Source organism: Heliangelus exortis, chromosome 29 (genome assembly GCF_036169615.1).
Source record: "Heliangelus exortis chromosome 29, bHelExo1.hap1, whole genome shotgun sequence".
Lineage (NCBI taxonomy): Eukaryota > Metazoa > Chordata > Aves > Apodiformes > Trochilidae > Heliangelus > Heliangelus exortis.
The window spans coordinates 2,827,608-2,848,565 of NC_092450.1; the positions used below are offsets into that span (position 1 = coordinate 2,827,608).

General features: G+C 51.0%; 1 protein-coding gene across 1 annotated transcript in view; it reads left to right on the forward strand.

The window, feature by feature from the left end:
* The window catches only part of ITGB3 (integrin subunit beta 3), a 26,087-nt gene extending 5,871 nt beyond the window's left edge, over nt 1-20,216 (forward strand). The window contains exons 3-15 of the mRNA XM_071728259.1: nt 4,794-4,986; nt 5,303-5,555; nt 8,440-8,602; nt 9,100-9,261; nt 9,386-9,481; nt 9,641-9,730; nt 10,574-10,708; nt 12,127-12,556; nt 17,150-17,372; nt 18,461-18,593; nt 18,680-18,800; nt 19,820-19,986; nt 20,085-20,216. Coding sequence (XP_071584360.1) covers nt 4,794-4,986; nt 5,303-5,555; nt 8,440-8,602; nt 9,100-9,261; nt 9,386-9,481; nt 9,641-9,730; nt 10,574-10,708; nt 12,127-12,556; nt 17,150-17,372; nt 18,461-18,593; nt 18,680-18,800; nt 19,820-19,986; nt 20,085-20,216 — 2,298 coding nt within the window. The remainder of the gene's footprint in view (nt 1-4,793; nt 4,987-5,302; nt 5,556-8,439; nt 8,603-9,099; nt 9,262-9,385; nt 9,482-9,640; nt 9,731-10,573; nt 10,709-12,126; nt 12,557-17,149; nt 17,373-18,460; nt 18,594-18,679; nt 18,801-19,819; nt 19,987-20,084) is intronic.
* Nucleotides 20,217-20,958: the final 742 nt, after the last annotated feature.

Below are 20,958 nucleotides of genomic sequence, written 5' to 3' on the forward strand. Positions count from 1 at the left end.
TTTCTAAAAAAAAAAAAAAAAAAAAAAAAAATAAAAAGGAAGAAAAACCTGGGAAAAAAATCAAACACTGTTGGATGCTGCCCTGAGGCTTTGGGGTCAGAAAAGATGCTTCTGGTTCCTGGGCCCATGGGATCCCATGGGATCTGGGTGTGGATGAAGATGCTGATCCTTTATCCCCCTCAGGAATGGCATTTATTCCCCTCAGGAATCTCCAAGGGAGAATTTCTCAGCTTGTTCCTTCTCAGCCTCCTTCAGGGGCTCTGCTGGTGTCGAGCTGGGGCAGGGGTTTGGTTTCTTGGTTTCTTTCTTTTTAATTCTTATTATTCCACAGCAGCAGAAGTTCCCAAAAAAGGCAATATTTCCAGGGCTGCTCTGGGACAGATGTGACAGCAGCTCTGCCCCCAACATCTGCACCACGTTTAGCAAATGGGGGGTTCTTTAATTTCCTTGGGGTGGGGAAGGTCACTGATGCTGCTTCTCTTCCTCTTTTTTTTTTTTATTTCCAGCCTTTCCTTGAGCTCCCCCTGCTCTTTCCCACCCCCTCCTTCCCCACCAGTTCTCCTGCTCCATCCTGCCTTTGGATTTCCTGGTGGTTTGATGGGATCTCTGCCCCCCCCCCCCTCCCCCTGGGAGCTGCTGCAGAGGAGAACAGAGATTTCTGTGTTTTCCAAGAAATTTGCCCACTCTTCCCAACAGCCAGAGGTGCCCAGCTGCTCCTTTTTCCTCTTGGAAAAAAAATCAGCCAAGCCTTAACACTTCAGATCTGGCTGGAAAATATAATAATAATAATAATAATAATAATAATAATAATAATAATAATAATAATAATAATAATAATAATAATAATAATAATAATAAATAAAAATAAATAAATAAATAATAATAATAATAATAATAATAATAATAATAATAATAATAATAATAATAATAATAATAGTGGCAGAGCTTCCAGGGTCTCAACCCCCCCAAAATATGGTTCCCCACCTGCTCTGCTTCCTTTGGGAAGGAAAAGTGGAGGCAAAGCTGGGCCCAGGGCTCCGTTTGGAAAAGCTCCTGGAAAGTTTGAGCTTTATCCATGTTTTGGGTCATCCCAGGAGCTTGGAGAAGCTGATGCTCTGTGTGGTTGCCTGTGAGACCAAACAAAGATGCCCTGGGGGAGGGGGGTGACCTCCTGCAGCCTCCCCACCCTGGATCTGCCTCTTCCCTGCTCCTGCCTCAACCTCAGCTCCTTCCCAGGCTTTGGAGGCAAAAATCCAGGGCTCAATTCCTCAGTTTTTCCATCCTGGAAGGAGCTTGGGGAGATGCTGAGCTTGCGAGCTCCTTCCCTGCAGCAAGAGGTGGGGTTTGGGGTGTTTTGGCCCAGGGCAGGGGTTTGGGTGGTGCCAGGGAGGATTTTTTCCCCCTCCCAGCATCCCTGCAGCAGGGAGGTGGTGGCAGGGATGTGGGAATTGTCCTCTCTGTGTCTTTGGGACAAGTCCCTGCACCCTGAGGTTGTCACCAAGAAGCCTGGGATGGTTTTGGGGCTGTGTCCATGTCCCTGAGTCTGCAAGGCCAGAAATTGGGATGGGAAGGAGAGACTTGGGGTTGAGGAGGATCCCAGAGGAATTTTTTTTTATTTTTATTTTTTTTTCCTTGGTTTTTTCCAGTGGTTTTGTTGCTTGGGAGGTTCTGGTGCTTCCCAAGTCCATCACCAAGGTTCCAGGGAAAGGGTGCTGGCTCCTTTCTCCAGGGGATTCCTGTGGGAGGAAAGATGCTGATAATCCCATAGGATGCTGATAATCCCATAGGATGCTGATGATCCCATAGGATGCTGATAATCCCATAGGATGCTCCGTGGTCCTGGGAGCTCCCAAGGGATCCCCCAAGAGCCCAGCACCCCAGTTAAAATCATAAAAAAGACCCAAGGATCATCCATTCCCCCCATCTGTCCTGCACCCCCAAACCCACCCAACCCTCCCCTCATCCCCCCAAACTGCTTTTCCTCCCATCCATCTTCCCAGTGATTTTTCCCCTTCCCAGGATGGAAACGCCCCTGGTTGGCTGCTGGGATCTGGAGCAGAAAAAAAAAAAAACATTTTCCAGGAGGAAAAAACCCCCAGGACCAACCCGTGGGGTGGGTGGAGGCAAGGAGCTAATTCCCAGGGATGACTTTTCCTCTTTCCCTGCCAGCTCCATATTCCTGGTGGGAAGGGAGGGGACAGGAGGCCATGGGAGAGGGGCCCACGCCTGCTGATGTAGTTTTTGGCTACCACTTGCCCACTTTTTCCAGGACCTCCTGCCAAGCATTTGCTGTGGGGTTTTTTTGTTGTTTTTTTTTTACATAAAACACCAAAAATTCAGCCTGGGGTCAGCCAGGGGGGGCAGGGATGAGCTCCTGGATAGGGAATGGGAGCTATGGGAGGCTTTGGGATTGGGATCCAGCTTAGAATCCTAGAATCCTAGGGGTTGGAAGGGACCTTGAAAGATCATCTAGTCCAACCCCCCTTTTTTTCTTTTTTTTTTCTTTTTTTCTTTTTTTTTTTCTTTTTTTTTTTTTAATTTTTTTTTATTTTTTTTTATTTTATTTTATTTTATTTTATTTTATTTTATTTTATTTTATTTTATTTTATTTTATTTTATTTTATTTTATTTTATTTTATTTTATTTTATATTTTATTTTATTTTATTTTATTTTATTTTATTTTATTTTATTTTATTTTATTTTATTTTATTTTATTTTATTTTATTTTATTTTATTTTATTTTATTTTATTTTTTATTTTATTTTATTTTATTTTATTTTATTTTATTTTATTTTATTTTATTTTATTTTATTTTATTTTATTTTATTTTATTTTATTTTATTTTATTTTATTTTATTTTATTTTATTTTATTTTAATTTTTTTTAAATATGGAACGCTTCACGAATTTGCCAGGAGCAAGGAAGGAGCTGAATCAGCTCCCCCCCATTTCCCTCCTTTTATCGCAGGGAAAAGTCGCGCTGAAAAATTTGGGCTGGGGGAGGGAGGGGGAGAATCCTTGGGAGGGGAGGAGCGGGACTGAAATTCTTCCCATATTTGTCTTGGGGAAAAAAAACCAAAGGGTTGGGAGCCCTTCTGGGGGAGCGTGATAAGGAGGAGGAGGAGCTGAGAGCTTTCTAGGAAAGGAGGGATGGGGCTGGAGCCCCGCTTGGTGTTTCCTGCCCCGGGGCCTTTGTGCTCTCCCGGTCCTTTTTTGGTTCTTTGCCCCGGGCAGCTCCGCCCGGCAGGAAGCTGGGGAGCAGCAGATAAAGCTGGGCAGGAACCCAGCTCTGCTCCAAGCCACGGACAGGTCCTGCCTGAAGGGGCAGCTCTGAGGGCACGGGGGGGGAAATAAAAAAAATAAAAATAAAATAAAAATAAAAATTAAAAAAAAAAAAAAAAAAAAAAAAAAAAAAAAAGAGGGGGAAAGGTGGTTGGTTTGCTGCAGAGTTTAGAAAATAATATATATTGTATATATGTGTGTGTATAGATATAATATAATAAATATAATTATAATAATATAATAAATATATTATATATTTTTATTATATATATTTTATATATATTTTTATTATATATTTTATTATATATTATTTATTATATTAAAATATAATAAATATATTTATAATATATTATATTATATGTAATATTATTCTATTTTATTATATTTTATTATTAATATAAAATATTGTGTTATTATATCATTGTATTATATTAATTACGTTTATTGTATTTATATATTATACATTTTTATATTTATATAAAATATATTATAATAAATATATGTAATGTTTATATATACATATATATTATATATATAATATACATATTATATATTATACATAATATAATATATATAATATATAATATATAATATATAATATATAACATATAATATATAATATATAATATACATATTATATATTATACGTCATATAATATATATATATTTTTATATATTTATATAAAATATACTTATATATTTTATATATATTTTTATATATTTATTTTATATCTATCTATCTATATGTTTATATCTATATATATGTATATACACACATATATATATTATTTTCTAAACTCTGGCAGCAGACCAACCAAATATAATAACCAACAAATATAATAAATATAATTAATAAAATATTATATAATATATATAATTATATTATATTTATATTATATAATTATATTAATTATATTTGTTACATTTATATAATATATAAAATATAATATATGACATTTTATTATATTAATTATATTTGTTATACTTATTATATTATAAAATATTTATACTCTTTATAATTATTTATTTTTATTAATAAGTATTTATAATATCTAGAAAACAATAATAATTTTTTTAAAAGGCCCAGACACTCAGATGAATGGGGGGGATCCCATCCTTGTCCTCTCCTACCCACCCATCCCACACTTTTCCTTGGAGTTTTGCCCAAGTTTCCAGCTGCTTTGAACCCCTCCCCCAGCCCAGGCTGCTCCAAGCCCCATCCAACCTTCAGCATTTCCAGGGATGGGGCAGCCACAGGGATGGGTTCAGCACCTCACCCCAAAGAATTTCTCCCTCCCATCTCCCCTCTCCCAGCTGGAAACCCTTCTCCCTCATCCCATCCCTCATCCCAAATCCCTCCCCAGCTTTCCTGGAGCCCCTGGAATCTGCTCTGAGGTTTCCCCATTGGAATTTTCTCTTCTCCAGGCTGAACATTCCCAACTTTCTCAACCTGGCTGCTTCAGTTCCCATTCCTGGAGGAATTTTTTCCTGATCCTTTCCCTTTCTGCCAGGCCTGGGCTCCATCCTCCCCTCGCTGTGACCTTCACACCAACCTCCTGCAGAAAGGTTGTGGGGAGGAGCACCTCGAGTTCCCCACCAGCACCATCAGAATCCTACAGGACAAACCCCTCAGCTCCAAGGGCTCGGGGGGCTCCACCACCACCCAGATGAGACCCCAGAAAATTCAGCTGAACCTACGGCCGGGTAAGAGCCCCCAAAACATTGGGAAGGGGAATAAAACCCCAAGTGATGAGGGAGACATCCCCCTGCCTACCTGGCCGAGGTGGTTTTGGGGTCAGACCAAGCTGTGGGGCCATCCCTGAAGGGGTTTTCTGGGGTTGAGGCTCCTGGGTTGCTCCGTTCCCAAAGGGCAGGGTTGGGATGGGACTTTGAAACCATCAGGGCTTGGTTCCTGAAGCCATTTTTCAGCCTTGGGGAGCCAGAGGGATGGATTGGGATTTCCCAAGTGGAACTGGATCCGAGGAACATTTTCCCACTCCTCTCCCCTCTCCCTTTCCAGATGACTCCCAGATTTTTCAAGTCCAAGTGCGTCAAGTGGAGGATTACCCCGTGGACATCTACTACTTGATGGACCTCTCCAACTCCATGAAGGATGATCTGAGGAACATCCAACACCTGGGCACCAAACTGGCCACAGAGATGAGGAAACTCACCAGCAACCTCCGGATCGGGTTCGGGGCTTTTGTGGACAAACCCATTTCCCCCTACATGTATATTTCTCCTCCTGAAGCCATCACCAACCCTTGCTACGAGTGAGTCTGAGGCTGAGGGATCCCTCTGAAGGTCTAAAGTTATGGGGACATTCCCTGGAGCACTGGAAATCCGTGGCAATGGGATTTGGGGTTGGGTTGGGGTTGGGGTTGGGGTTTGGGTTTCAAGCTTGCTGTGCTGCGTGTCCTGCTGGCCCAGGTCAGAACTTCAGAGTATCCTTGTGTCCTGCAGAGTATCCTTGTGTCCTGCAGAGTATCCTTGTGTCCTGCAGAGTATCCTTGTGTCTTGCAGAGTATCCTTGTATCCTGCAGAGTATCCTTGTGTCCTGCAGAGTATCCTTGTGTCCTGCAGAGTATCCTTGCGTCTTGCAGAGTATCCTTGTATCCTGCAGAATATCCTTGTGTCCTGCAGAGTATCCTTATATCCTGCAGAGTATCCTTGTGTCCTGCAGAGTATCCTTGTGTCCTGCAGAGTATCCTTGTGTCCTGCAGAGTATCCTTGTGTCTTGCAGAGTATCCTTGTATCCTGCAGAGTATCCTTGTGTCCTGCAGAGTATCCTTGTGTCCTGCAGAGTATCCTTGCGTCTTGCAGAGTATCCTTGTATCCTGCAGAATATCCTTGTGTCCTGCAGAGTATCCTTATATCCTGCAGAGTATCCTTGTGTCCTGCAGAGTATCCTTGTGTCTTGCAGAGTATCCTTATATCCTGCAGAGTATCCTTGTGTCTTGCAGAGTATCCTTATATCCTGCAGAGTATCCTTGTGTCCTGCAGAGTATCCTTGTGTCCTGCAGAGTATCCTTATATCCTGCAGAGTATCCTTGTGTCCTGCAGAGTATCCTTGTGTCCTGCAGAGTATCCTTGTGTCCTGCAGAGTATCCTTGTGTCCTGCAGAGTATCCTTGTGTCTTGCAGAGTATCCTTGTATCCTGCAGAGTATCCTTGTGTCCTGCAGAGTATCCTTGTGTCCTGCAGAGTATCCTTGCGTCTTGCAGAGTATCCTTGTATCCTGCAGAATATCCTTGTGTCCTGCAGAGTATCCTTGTATCCTGCAGAGTATCCTTGTATCCTGCAGAGTATCCTTATATCCTGCAGAGTATCCTTGTGTCTTGCAGAGTATCCTTGTGTCCTGCAGAGTATCCTTGTGTCCTGCAGAGTATCCTTGTGTCCTGCAGAGTATCCTTGTATCCTGCAGAGTATCCTTATATCCTGCAGAGTATCCTTGTGTCCTGCAGAGTATCCTTGTGTCCTGCAGAGTATCCTTATATCCTGCAGAGTATCCTTATATCCTGCAGAGTATCCTTGTGTCCTGCAGAGTATCCTTGTATCCTGCAGAGTATCCTTGTGTCCTGCAGAGTATCCTTGTGTCCTGCAGAGTATCCTTATATCCTGCAGAGTATCCTTATATCCTGCAGAGTATCCTTGTGTCCTGCAGAGTATCCTTGTGTCCTGCAGAGTATCCTTGTGTCCTGCAGAGTATCCTTGTGTCCTGCAGAGTATCCTTATATCCTGCAGAGTATCCTTGTGTCCTGCAGAGTATCCTTGTATCCTGCAGAGTATCCTTGTGTCCTGCAGAGTATCCTTGTGTCCTGCAGAGTATCCTTATATCCTGCAGAGTATCCTTGTGTCCTGCAGAGTATCCTTGTGTCCTGCAGAGTATCCTTATATCCTGCAGAGTATCCTTGTGTCCTGCAGAGTATCCTTGTATCCTGCAGAGTATCCTTGTGTCCTGCAGAGTATCCTTGTATCCTGCAGAGTATCCTTGTGTCCTGCAGAGTATCCTTGTGTCCTGCAGAGTATCCTTGTATCCTGCAGAGTATCCTTATATCCTGCAGAGTATCCTTGTGTCCTGCAGAGTATCCTTATATCCTGCAGAGTATCCTTGTATCCTGCAGAGTATCCTTATATCCTGCAGAGTATCCTTGTGTCCTGCAGAGTATCCTTGTGTCCTGCAGAGTATCCTTATATCCTGCAGAGTATCCTTGTGTCCTGCAGAGTATCCTTGTGTCCTGCAGAGTATCCTTGTGTCTTGCAGAGTATCCTTGTATCCTGCAGAGTATCCTTGTGTCCTGCAGAGTATCCTTGTGTCCTGCAGAGTATCCTGGGCACTGGGAAGCTCTTAAGGGAATAATCAATTCACTGTTTTTCAAGAAAGGTTCAAAAAAAGTGACACCCCCCTCCCCCCCCCGAACATCCCAGCAGGGCAGAGTCTGGGACTTGATTCCAGAACACTTCCAGCTCTGTTCCTGAGTTCTGGAAAATCCCAGCAAGGCAGAGACTGGGACTTGATTCCAGAACACCCCCATCTCTTTTCTTGAGCTCTGGAAAATCCCAGCAAGGCAGAGACTGGGAGATGACCCAAGCCCAACATCTCCAGAACACTTCCAGCTCTGTTCTTGAGCTTTGGAAAATCCCAGCAGGATGGAGTCTGGGAGTTGATTCCAGAACACCTCCAGGTCTCTTCTTGAGTTCTGTAAATTCCCAGCAGGATAGAGTCTAGGAGTTGACTCCAGAACACTTCCAGCACTCTTCTTGAGTTCTTGAGTTCTGGAACTCTTCTTGAGTTCTGGAAAATCCCAGCAAGGCAGAGGCTGGGATTGATTCCAGAACACCCCCAACTCTTTTCTTGAGCTCTGGAAAATCCCAGCAGGATGGAGTCTGGGAGTTGATTCCAGAACTCCTCCAGCTCTCTTCTTGAGCTCTGGAAAATCCCAGCAGGACAGAGTCTGGGAGTTGACTCCAGAACACTTCCAGCTCTATTCTTGAGCTCTGGAAAATCCCAGCAGCCAAGAGGGCTTCTCCAGCTCTGTTCTTGACCCTTTGGGGTGGTCGCTTTCCTTCGGCGCATCCCGGCCAGGACCCTGGGCCCCGGGGTGGTCACAGGGCAGGGATGGGAAGTGGAAGAGCCTCGTGTCCTCTCCTCCTGCAGGACTGGGGAAACCTGCCTGCCCATGTTTGGCTACAAACATGTCCTGTCCCTGACTGACGAGGTGACCCGATTCAACGAGGAGGTGCAGAAGCAAAGCGTCTCCCGGAACCGCGACGCGCCCGAGGGCGGCTTCGATGCCATCATCCAGGCCACTGTCTGCCAGGTCAGAACAAAAAAAAAACCTGGCTGGGAGCAGGAGAGGGTTGGGAGGGCAGCAGAGATCACCCAAGCCCCTCAGGAAAGGGCTGTAAGCTCCACGGAGCTGTGGCAGAGCTCAGGGTTGGAGAGGGGGAATATCCCGTAAGGACGTTTCTGGGCCAAGCAGGACCCCTGGGTGGTGCTGGAGGGAGATGATCCCATGTCAGCCCAAAAGAGACATCTCCTCCTGTGCCAGCACTTTGATTTTGCTGGAGATGGCAGAGGTTGCACCTTTTGCCCCCCCCATTACCACTCCAGCAGATGCAACCCCCCCTCTTGCCTTTCCGAGCATCCCAGCTCCATCTGCCAAGCTCCGTATCCCAAATCCCCCTGGGATTTGGGCCCTCAGTTCCCATCCCAGTGGCAGCTTTGTCCCTAAGGCCAGGCCCATCACCCAGGGTGAGAGGGAAGCCAGCAGAGGGGTGGTGGCACGTGGGGATGTCCTCAGCTTTGTCCCTGCAGGAGAAGATTGGGTGGAGGAGTGATGCTTCCCACCTTTTGGTCTTCACCACGGATGCCAAGACCCACGTGGCACTGGATGGGAGGCTGGCTGGGATTGTGCAGCCCAACGATGCCCTCTGCCACATGGATGAGGATAATTTCTACTCTGCCTCCACCATCCTGGTAAATCCCAAGGCACCAGTGGGGTCGTGGAGCTCAGAATTCCCATTGAGGGCTCCCTATGGTATAGGAAGGGTGGTCCAGAGAGGGATGAGGTTCCTAAGGGACAGCTTCTCCTCTTCCCCAGGACTATCCCTCCCTGGGCCTGATGACTGAGAAGCTCTCACAGAAAAACATCAACTTGATCTTTGCTGTGACAGATGCAGTTGTTGGCCTCTACAAGGTAACTTTTTGGGGGGATTTCTGGGTCCCAAGGAGCAGCCTGTGCTGTGGGTGACCAGCCAGAGCTTCCTGGGTCCCCTATCCCTATACCTGGAGAGGGTTTGGCCTGGATGTGGCCCATTCACCCATCACCAGCAGCTTCTTTCTGCTGTTTCTCCAGAACTACAGTGAGCTGATCCCTGGCACCACCGTGGGCACCTTGTCCACAGACTCCAGCAATGTTCTGCAGCTCATCGTGGACTCCTATGGGGTGAGTGGGTGCCCCACAGCCACCTGGCACTTCTCTGGACCAGCATCTGCTTCCACCCCTACCTGTGGAGACCCCACCAGGGAAGGGACATCACTGTGCCCACCCCCTATTTCCCCCTTCCCATCCCTTGAGGGCATTTCCCATCCCCACCTCTCCCTTCCCATCCCTCAAGGGCATTTCCCATCCTCATCTCTCCCTTCCCATCCCTTGAGAGCATTTCCCATCCCCACTTCCCCCTTCCCATCCCTCAAGGGCATTTCCCATCCCCTCCTCTCCCTTCCCATCCCTTGAGAGCATTTCCCATCCCCACTTCCCCCTTCCCATCCCTTGAGGGCATTTCCCATCCCCACCTCTTCCTTCCCATCCCTCAAGGGCATTTCCCATCCTCACCTCTCCCTTCCCATCCCTTGAGAGCATTTCCCATCCCCACTTCCCCCTTCCCATCCTTCGAGGGCATTTCCCATCCTCATCTCTCCCTTCCCATCCCTTGAGAGCATTTCCCATCCCCACTTCCCCCTTCCCATCCCTTGAGGGCATTTCCCATCCCCACCTCTCCCTTCCCATCCCTTGAGGGCATTTCCCATCCCCACTTCCCCCTTCCCATCCCTCAAGGGCATTTCCCATCCCCTCCTCTCCCTTCCCATCCCTCGAGGGCATTTCCCTGGGGGGGAAACCACATTGCTGAGCCCTCAGAATGATTTCTGGGGACCTCGGGGCCTTTTTCCCTGCAGGGGAGGGAAGAGCATCCCTGTGGGGTGATGACCACTGGCAGGAAACCTCCCCAGGACTGAGCCCTCCCCAAACCTCTGCTCTCTTCTTCATGATTCCTCTCTCTTCCCCCAGAAAATCCGCTCCAAGGTGGAGCTGGAGGTCCGTGACCTCCCTGAAGAGCTGTCCCTGGCCTTCAATGCCACCTGCCTCAACGACGAGGTCATCCCCGGCCTCAAGTCTTGCATGGGGCTCAAGATTGGGGACACGGTGAGGATCCTCTCTGGCTTGCATTTCCTTCCCCTTTTTGCACCACTCCCAGCTCCTCCCAGCCTCACCACCAGCACCATCTGCTTGCCCCATCACCTCCTGGGTGACACAAACCCTGTTTGCAGGGGACAGAGGGTGGAAAATATTTTCTGGAGTCTGCTGGGTGCAACCTCTGTGCTCCTCTAGCTCAGCCTGGGTGACCCAGGCCCTGTTTGAAAGGGAAAAAAAGGTGGAAAATGTTTCCTGGAGTTTGCTGGATGCAATCCCTATGTTCCTCTAGCTCAGCCTGGGTGACCCAAACCCTGTTTGCAGAGGACAGAGGGGTCCAGATGGGTGGAAAATGCTTCTTGGAGTCTGCTGGATGCAACCTCTGTGCTCCTCTAGCTCAGCTTGGGTGACCCAGGCCCTGTTTGAAAGGGAAAAAAGGGTGGAAAATGTTTCCTGGAGTTTGCTGGATGCAATCCCTATGTTCCTCTAGCTCAGCCTGGGTGACCCAAACCCTGTTTGCAGGGGACAGAGGGGTCCAGATGGGTGGAAAATGCTTCTTGGAGTCTGCTGGGTGCAACCTCTGTGCTCCTCTAGCTCAGCTTGGGTGACCCAGGCCCTGTTTGAAAGGGAAAAAAGGGTGGAAAATGTTTCCTGGAGTTTGCTGGATGCAATCCCTATGTTCCTCTAGCTCAGCCTGGGTGACCCAAACCCTTTTTGCAGGGGACAGAGGGGTCCAGATGGGTGGAAAATGCTTCTTGGAATCTGCTGGATGCAACCTCTGTGCTCCTCTAGCTCAGCCTGGGTGACCCAGGCCCTGTTTGCAGGGGACAGAGGGGTCCAGATGGGTGGAAAATGTTTCTTTGAGTCTTCTGGATGCAGCCTCTGTGCCCCTCTAGCTCAGCCTGGGCTGCTGGCCACAGCCCAGGGGACTTGGCTTGGCCAAACTGTGTTGGGCCAGCTTTGAAAGACCCCAAAAACCACTCAGTGGGTCACAGTGTGGGCTCCCCAAGCTTGAGCACAGCCTGGAGCAGGTACCCCAGTCCTGTGCTGGTGCCCACATCCCAACTGGTCCCAGTCCTGTGCTGGTGCCACATCCCAACTGGTCCCAGTCCTGTGCTGGTGCCACATCCCAACTGGTCCCAGTCCTGTGCTGGTGCCACATCCCAACTGGTCCCAGTCCCATGCTGGTGTCACATCCCAACTGGTCCCAGTCCCATGCTGGTGCCACATCCCAACTGGTCCCAGTCCTGTGCTGGTGCCACATCCCTCCTGGTCCCAGTCCTGTGCTGGTGCCACATCCCTCCTGGTCCCAGTCCTGTGCTGGTGTCACATCCCTCCTGGTCCCAGTCCTGTGCTGGTGCCACATCCCTCCTGGTCCCAGTCCTGTGCTGGTGCCACATCCCTCCTGGTCCCTCTCCTCTGCCCTCCAGGTGAGCTTCAGCATCGAAGCCAAGGTGAGGGGCTGTCCTGGGGAGCAGCAGAAATCCTTCACCATCAAACCCGTGGGTTTTAAGGACAGCCTGACAGTGGTGGTGAACTTCCAGTGCGACTGTTCCTGCCAGAACCAAGCCCAAGCCAACAGCTCCTCCTGCAGCGAAGGACACGGGACCATGGAATGCGGGGTCTGTCGCTGTCACCCGGGGCGTTTGGGTTCCCATTGCGAGTGCTCGGAGGAGGATTACAAACCCTGGCAGCAGGATAACTGCAGCCCCCGGGAGGGACAAGCCCTGTGCAGCCAGAGGGGGGAGTGCATCTGCGGGCAGTGTGTCTGCCACGGCAGCGACTTCGGGAAAGTGACGGGAAAATACTGCGAGTGCGATGACTTCTCCTGCATCCGCTTCAAGGGACAGATGTGCTCGGGTGAGTGGGGATGGGGAGGGGGGGAAAAAGGGGTCAAGGGGTGTAGGGTGGGTGGGTGGGCTTGGTGATGTCAGAGATCCTCCCCAACTTTCCAAGTTCTAAGGTGTTTCTGCTCCAGGTGTGCTCAGGTGAGTGTGGATGGGGAGGGGGGAGAAAAGAGATGAGGGTTGTAGGGTGAGTGGGTGAGCTTGGTGGCCTCTGAGGTCTTCCCCAACTTTCCCAGTTTTGGAAATTCTAAGGTGTTTCTGCTCCAGATGTGCTCAGGTCAGTGGGGATGGGGAGGGGGGGAAAAAGAGATCAGGGGTTGTAGGGTGGGTGGGTGAGCTTGGTGGCCTCTGAGGTCTTCCCCAACTTTCCCAATCTTGAGAATTCTGAGGTGTTTCTGCTCCAGATGTGCTCAGGTGAGTGGGGCTGGGGATGGGGGGAAAAGACAGCAGAAGAGGTCAGGGGGTGTAGGGGATGTCAGAGATCTCCCCCAAGTTTCCCAATTCGGAAATTCTAAGGTGTTTCTGCTCCAGATGTGCTCGGGTGAGTGGGGATGGGAAGGGGGGAAAAAGAGGTCAGGGAGTGTAGGGTGGGTGGGTGAGCTTGGTGGCCTCTGAGGTCTTCCCCAACTTTCCCAATCTTGAGAATTCTGAGGTGTTTCTGCTCCAGATGTGCTCAGTGGGGATGGGGATGGGGGGGAAAAGAGGTCAAGGGGTGTAGGGTGGGTGGGTGGGCTTGGTGATGTCAGAGATCCTCCCCAACTTTCCAAATTCTAAGGTGTTTCTGCTCCAGATGTGCTCGGGTGAGTGGGGATGGGGCTGGGGTGCTCAAATTTAGGGGTTGTAGGGTGGGTGGGTGGGCTTGGTGGCCTCTGAGGTCTTCCCCAACTTTCCCAATCTTGACAATTCTGAGGTGTTTCTGCTCCAGATGTGCTCAGGTGAGTGGGGCTGGGCTTAGAGGACAGCAGAAGTTGGGGTCCTAGAGTTCAGGGGGTGTAAGGTGGGTGGGTGGGCTTGATCATCTCAGAGATCTTCCCCAACTTTCCCAATCTTGGCAATTCTGAGGTGTTTCTATTCCAGATGTGCTCAGGTGAGTGCTGCTGGGGAGGGGGGGAAAAAGGGGTCAGGGGTTGTAGGGTGGGTGGGTGGGCTTGGTGGCCTCTGAGGTCTTCCCCAACTTTCCCAGTTTTGGAAATTCTAAGGTGTTTCTGCTCCAGATGTGCTCAGTGGGGATGGGGATGGGGGGGAAAAGAGGTCAAGGGGTGTAGGGTGGGTGGGTGGGCTTGGTGATGTCAGAGATCCTCCCCAACTTTCCAAATTCTAAGGTGTTTCTACTCCAGATGTGCTCAGGTCAGTGGGGCTGGGGATGGAGGGGAAAGGCAGCAAAGGATGAGGAGCTCAAGTTTAGGGGTTGTAGGGGCTGGGCTTAGAGGGCAAGACAGCAAAAGCTGGGGTGCTCAAGTTTAGGGGTTGTAGGGTGGATGGTTGGGCTTGGTTGGTCTCTGAGGTCTTCCCCAACTTTCCCAATCTTGAGAATTCTGAGGTGTTTCTGCTCCAGATGTGCTCAGGTGAGTGGGGCTGGGGATGGGGGGAAAAGACAGCAGAAGAGGTCAGGGGGTGTAGGGGATGTCAGAGATCTCCCCCAAGTTTCCCAATTCGGAAATTCTAAGGTGTTTCTACTCCAGGTGTGCTCGGGTGAGTGGGGATGGGAAGGGGGGAAAAAGAGGTCAGGGGGTGTAGGGTGAGTGGGTGAGCTTGGTGGCCTCTGAGGTCTTCCCCAACTTTCCCAGTTTTGGAAATTCTAAGGTGTTTCTGCTCCAGATGTGCTCAGGTCAGTGGGGATGGGGCTGGGGATGGAGGGGAAAGGCAGCAAAGGATGAGGAGCTCAAGTTTAAGGGCTGTAGGGGCTGGGCTTAGAGGGCAAGACAGCAAAAGCTGGGGTGCTCAAGTTTAGGGGTTGTAGGGTGGATGGTTGGGCTTGGTTGGTCTCTGAGGTCTTCCCCAACTTTCCCAATCTTGACAATTCTGAGGTGTTTCTGCTCCAGATGTGCTCAGGTGGAGTGGGGCTGGGCTTAGAGGACAGCAGAAGTTGGGGTCCTAGAGTTCAGGGGTTGTAGGGTGGGTGGGTGGGCTTGATCATCTCAGAGATCTTCCCCAACTTTCCCAATCTTGACAATTCTGAGGTGTTTCTATTCCAGATGTGCTCGGGTGAGTGGGGATGGGGAGGGGGGGAAAAGGGGTCAGGGGTTGTAGGGTGGGTGGGTGAGCTTGGTGGCCTCTGAGGTCTTCCCCAACTTTCCCAGTTTTGGAAATTCTAAGGTGTTTCTGCTCCAGATGTGCTCAGTGGGGATGGGGAGGGGGGGAAAAAGGGGTCAGGGGTTGTAGGGTGGGTGGGTGGGCTTGGTGGCCTCTGAGGTCTTCCCCAACTTTCCCAATCTTGACAATTCTGAGATGTTTCTGCTCCAGATGTGCTCAGGTGAGTGGGGCTGGGAAGGGGGGGAAAAAGGGGTGAGGGGGTGTAGGGTGGGTGGGTGGGCTTGATCATCTCAGAGATCTTCCCCAACTTTCCCAATCTTGACAATTCTAAAGTGTTTCTGCTCCAGATGTTCTCTAATGAGTGGGGCTGGGGAAAAGGCTGAGGTTTGGGGTTCAGGGGTGTAGGGTGGGTGGTTGGGCTCGATGACCTCAGAGCCTTTCCCAACCTTGATGACTCCAAGGTTTCTGCCCAGGGCTGGGACACCTCAGCTCTTTTGGGTTTGACTGAGCTTCCCTTTTGCTCAAGAGCCTGCAGTGCTCCACATTTAGCAGAGCATTTTTGGAGTCTTGACTGGATGTTGAGCTCCTGTCTCCAAATGACTTCTTTCTCCTAATTGTGATTTTTTTTTTTTTTTTTTCTTTTTTTCCCCAAGAATTTTCCTGACATGGGACGTAAAGGAACAAATATTATTTTAGACACTTAGTGAAGCCCAGTAGGCAGAGATTAATAGACCAGGCTCTCTAAAACAGGCAGCTCTCCCCTCTGCTCTCCAGTGTCCCTGAGCTGCTGGCAGCAGCAGGGGACACCCTGTGCCACCCCTCCTCTGCTCCCCTTCTGGGTGCTGGGCTGGTGAGACTCCCAGTGACATTTTCCACCCTGAAGGTGACAGAGCACTGGCACAAACTGCCCACTGAAGTTGTGGCATCACCTCTGGGGACATTAAAACCCCCCTGGATGTGAGCAGGTGAGGTGGCTGCTGCCACAGTGCCACAAAAGCCACTGTTTTCCTGCTCCCCAGGACCCCAGGAGTGGGATCTCATCCCTCCAAAACCAGTGCTGATCAAAGCTGATCCCACTCTGCAGGAGGTGATGGACAAGATGAAACCTGCTGGAATCAGCTCCCTGACATCCTCAGGGGAATTTTGGGGACCACACCTTTCCCCCCCCCCCCAGCCCAATTTCCTGGCTCCCAGCTGCAGGGATCAATCCCTTATCTTCCCAACCTGCTGATAAGAGCTGGAACCACTCTGCCTTTCCCTTCCACACTGTCCCCTGTGTCCCCAGGTGTCTGTCCTTGTGCAAAGGGACAGGAGGGCTGGGTGAAGGCCGTGGGGGATGCTTTATCCCCCCAAAACTGGCTGAGCTGTTGATTAACCCAATGTGCCTGACCCTGCTGGCACAGAGCCCACCCCCTGGAGCCACTTTTTCTCCCTGTCTCATTTCCATGCTTTGTCACCTTTGGGTTTTGTTTTTTTTTTCCCTGTGACTCAGCCTCAGAAGTTCCTCAGGGAGGGGGTTTCCACATTTATTTCTCATCCTGCTGCCTCCCAGGCAGTGGTGGGGATGGGGGGGGGGGAGCAGTGTTCCTGCCCTGATGCCTTCAGGCCTTGGGATGGGGAAGCTCCGTGGGATTTCCACAGCTTCATGAGTCTTGGGGTCAAACCACAAGGCAAAGAGCTTCAGGTTCTGGCAGGATTTGAGCATTTTATCTGTCTGTCTGTCTGTCTGTCTGAGCAAACCAGGCTGAGTGAGCACACAGAGCTCATTGGGCTTTTCCCAGCAGTCAGCTTTTCCTGCCTGCTCCAGGGGTGGGGGAAAACGAGGGGAATTTGGGTGTGTGGGGAAGGGGGTCTGGAGCAGATGTGCTGAGATTGGGAATCAAAATCCCAAGTCCAAGCTTGAGAAGCTCAAGAGGGAACATTTCCAGCTGTTCTGTTTCCACCCTGCAGTTTTTTCTCCTGTTTTGGGTGGAATAAGGAGGGTTGGGCACACAGGTTGAGGTTTGGTGTGTGGGGAAGGGGTCTGGAGCAGATGTGCTGAGATTGGGAATTAAAATCCCAAGTCCAAGCTTGAGAAGCTCAAGAGGGAAGATTTCCAGCTGTTCTGTTTCCACCCTGCAGTTTTTTCTCCTGTTTTGGGTGGAATAAGGAAGGTTGGGCAGAGGTTGAGGTTTGGTGTGGGGGGGCTCTGTGTCCCCAACCCCAAGGACACACAGAGATTTTGTCCTGGGCCAGCTGCTCTGCTTTTCCCACAGAAGTGGAGCTGCTGCCCTGGGCTCCAGGTGATCCCACGGATGCCGTTGGGATCCATGGGGACATCAGAGGGTCCTGATGGCCTCTGTCTTGTCCCCAGGCCACGGGCAGTGCAGCTGTGGGGATTGTTTGTGTGACTCGGACTGGACTGGGGATTCCTGCAACTGCACCACCCGGACTGACCCCTGCCTGGCCAGCAATGGCCTGGTCTGCAGTGGCCACGGCTCCTGTGTCTGTGGCAAGTGTGACTGCACCCAGCCCTGGCTCCTACGGGACACCTGTGAGAAGTGTCCCACCTGCCCTGATGCCTGCACCATCAAAAAGTGAGAGGGGAGAGGAGGAGAGAGCTGGGGTGGGTGGGATCCCATCAGGGAACTGGGATAGGTTGGGGCCCCCAGCAGGGAACTGGGGTTGGACCCCATCAGGGAGCTGGGGTACAATCCATCACACCCCCTCAGGGAGCTGGGATGGGTCACATTCCATCAGGAATTTGGGATGGGTTGGACCTCATCAGGGAACTGGGGTTGTATCCCATCAGGGAACTGGGGTTGTATTCCATCAGGGAACTGGGATGGGTGGGGCCCTAGCAGGGAACTGGGGTTGGACCCCCATCAGGGAGCTGGGGTTGGACCCCATCAGGGAGCTGGGATAGGTTGGACCCCATCAGGGAGCTGGGGTTGGACCCCATCAGGGAACTGGGGTTGGACCCCATCAGGGAGCTGGGATGGATGGGACCCCATGAGGGAACTGGGGCACAATTCATCACATCCCATCAGAGAACTGGGGTACAATCCATCACATCCCATGGGTCACATCCCATCAGGAAGTTGGGATGGGTTGTATCCCATCAGGGAACTGGGGTTGTATCCCATGAGGGAACTGGGATGAGTCACATTCCATCAGGAATTTGGGATGGGTTGTACCCCATCAGGGAACTGGGGTTGTATCCCATCAGGGAGCTGGGATGGGTTGTGCCCCATAAGGGAACTGGGGTACAATCCATCACATTCCATCAGGGAACTGGGATGGGTCTTATCCCACCAGAAAGCTGGGATGCTTCCCATCTATTACCTGGAATGGTTGGACCAGGTGATCCTTGAGGTCCTTCCAACCTGACATTCTATGCTATCCCATCAGAAAGCTGGGATGGGGCTTGGACTCCATGGCCTTTAAAGGTCCTTTCCAAGCCTAACACATTCCATGATGTCCCATCAGAAAGCTGGGATGAACCAGCAGGGAGCTGGGATGGGTCAGACCCCCCCGAGGACCCAGCAGCGGGAGCTCCCCCATAGCTGCCCTCCCCCTTGGCTTGGGATTGCAGCAAATTCCCCAGCCTGGGACTGCAAAGTGGGAGCTTCCCTTGGGAAGGAGAGCCCGGAGGAGCTGATGGAACCTCCCTCCTCTTCCTCAGGGAATGTGTGGAGTGCAAGAAGTTCGAGAGGGGAGCCCTGGTGCAGCAGCAATCCTGCAGCCGCCTGTGCCGGGATGAGATCCAGAACGTGGAGGAGCTGGGTAAGAGGAGCCCCAAAAAAAGCCACTTGAAGGTCTGGAAACCCGGGGGGGCTGCACCTAACTCCTCCCTGCACCCCCCCCCCAAGTTTGGGGGGTTCTGAGTCTCTCTGTCTGGCAGGTGACAGGGGGCAAGGATGCAGTGAATTGCACCTACAAGGATGAGGATGACTGCGTGGTGAGGTTCCAGTACTCCGAAGATTCCAGTGGCAAATCCATCCTCTATGTCATCCAGGAGCCAGGTCCAAGCTGGGGGAGGGGGGTGCAAAGTGTTGCCATGCTGGGGTTCTCTGCTAAACAGGGGGAATTTCCATTCCCACTGGACCCAGGAGGGAATTTTTTCCCCCCTGAGGACAGGCAGGCACTGGAATGGTCTCCCAAGGGAAGGGGTGGATTCCTCTACTTTGGAATGTTTGAAGTCTCAGCTCAGGGGGTGCTTTTAATAGGAAAAGGCTTGGAGCAGATGATCCTTGGGGTCCCTTCCAACCTGACATTCTAGGATTTTGGCCCTTCTGTAACTCCCAGCACCTCCAGGTTCTCAGGGGGGGCTGTGGGGGGGAAAAGGGGGTGGTTTAGGAGCTGTTTTGTCCCCTGCTCTCTGCCACCAGCCCCTGATTTCCTGCCAGGCTCACATTTCCTCCCCAAGCTGCTCAGTTCTTTCATCCCCTCACTGAGGCCAAGGCTGGGGGCTCACCCTTCCCACCACCCTCTTCCTCTTTCCAGCTTTCCAGCTTCTTGAGAAAGTTTCTGATCCAGGGGGTTGGGATGCTAAGGTTGCCCCCCAGGGCTGGGATGCAGCACCCCCCAGGGGCTCCTGTGACCTGGAGGTCTGATTTCCTACCAAAGCAGGACCATAAAAGGAGGAACCCACCCTCTCCCACCCCCTGCACCCAGGAAAGGGTTGGGGTGGGTGCAGAGCCCCAGGGAGAAGGTTTGGGGGGGGTTGGGAGGGAGCCAGGTGGGTGCTGAGCTCCACACCAGATCTCCCCACCTTGGTTTGCCAGCCCACGGATGAGATCTGTGATGCCCCTGACCTGGAATATTCCAGGTTTGGGTGTAAAAAGGAGTCAAGGATCTCAGCCCATGCTTCCCATGGCCAAACTCCTCCTTTACAGAGCTTGCTCTGCTCCAGGCTGGAGATTTTTCCTCCCTAAGAGGGGAGGATGAAGCCCTCCGGAGACCGGAGGAGCTCGGTGTAGCCAGGAGCAGGCAGCTCCAGAGCTCCTGAGCTTTCCCAACCTTCTCCTCCTCCTTCCCACAGAGTGTCCCAAGGGCCCAGATGTCCTGGTGGTCTTGCTCTCAGTGACAGGAGCCATCCTGCTCATCGGCCTGGCTGCTCTGCTCATTTGGAAGCTCCTCATCACCATCCACGACCGCCGGGAATTCGCCCGTTTCGAGGAGGAGAAAGCCAGAGCCAAGTGGGACACGGTGAGAGCCACTGGCTCAGCTTGGGATGAATCCCTGAATCCCAAAACCCCAGGCTCGGATCCCAGTTGCTTTCTGTGGTCCCGAGACGTGGTCCTTAGGGAGCAGCTTGTCCCCTGGAGCGTGGCACTGCCAGCCTGGACCTGACCCTTTCCCTGCTGTCACACAGCCCAGAGGTGGCCCAGAGGTTTTTCCCACTTCCCAAATATCCCAAGCACTGCTCACCACTGTGACCCTGACTCACCCACTGCCCACACCACTCTTTCCATCCCGTGAGGGAGGCAGAAGGTCCCATGGGATGCTGGAAGGGCTGAGACACCCAGAGCACAACAAGAGGGGGGGTCAGGAAGCCACCAGGACCTGTCCCCCACGTCCCCTCCAGCTCCCCGGAGGAGAGGCCTGGGCTGGGCTGGGCTGGGCTGGGCTGGGCTGGGCTGGGGGGCTCTTTCTGGAGGCCTCTCTGCTCCTCAGCTCCTCCTTTCCTCCTCCACAGCAGATTTTCCCTGCTCTCCCCCATCCAACCTTCCAGGGAACCTTTAAACTACAGAACCAAATCCTGTGCTGAAACCGTGCCTCAGTTTCCCCAGCTGTGCAGCACAACAAATGCTGAGACCAAGCACAAAGGGATGATGCTCTTCTTCCTTTTTCTTTCTTTTTCTTCCTTCTCCTTCCTCCCCTTTCCTCCCCCTTTCTTCTCCTTTCTCCTTCCTTCCTTCCTTCCTTCCTTCCTTCCTTCTTCCTTCCTTCCTTCCTTCCTTCTCCTTCCTTCCTTCCTTCCTTCCTTCCTTCCTTCCTTCCTTTCCTTTCTTTCCTTTCCTTTCCTTTCCTTTCCTTTCCTTTCCTTTCCTTTCCTTTCCTTTCCTTTCCTTTCCTTTCCTTTCCTTTCCTTTCCTTTCCTTTCCTTTCCTTTCCTTTCCTTTCCTTTTCCTTTCCTTTCCTTTCCTTTCCTTTCCTTTCCTTTCCTTTCCTTTCCTA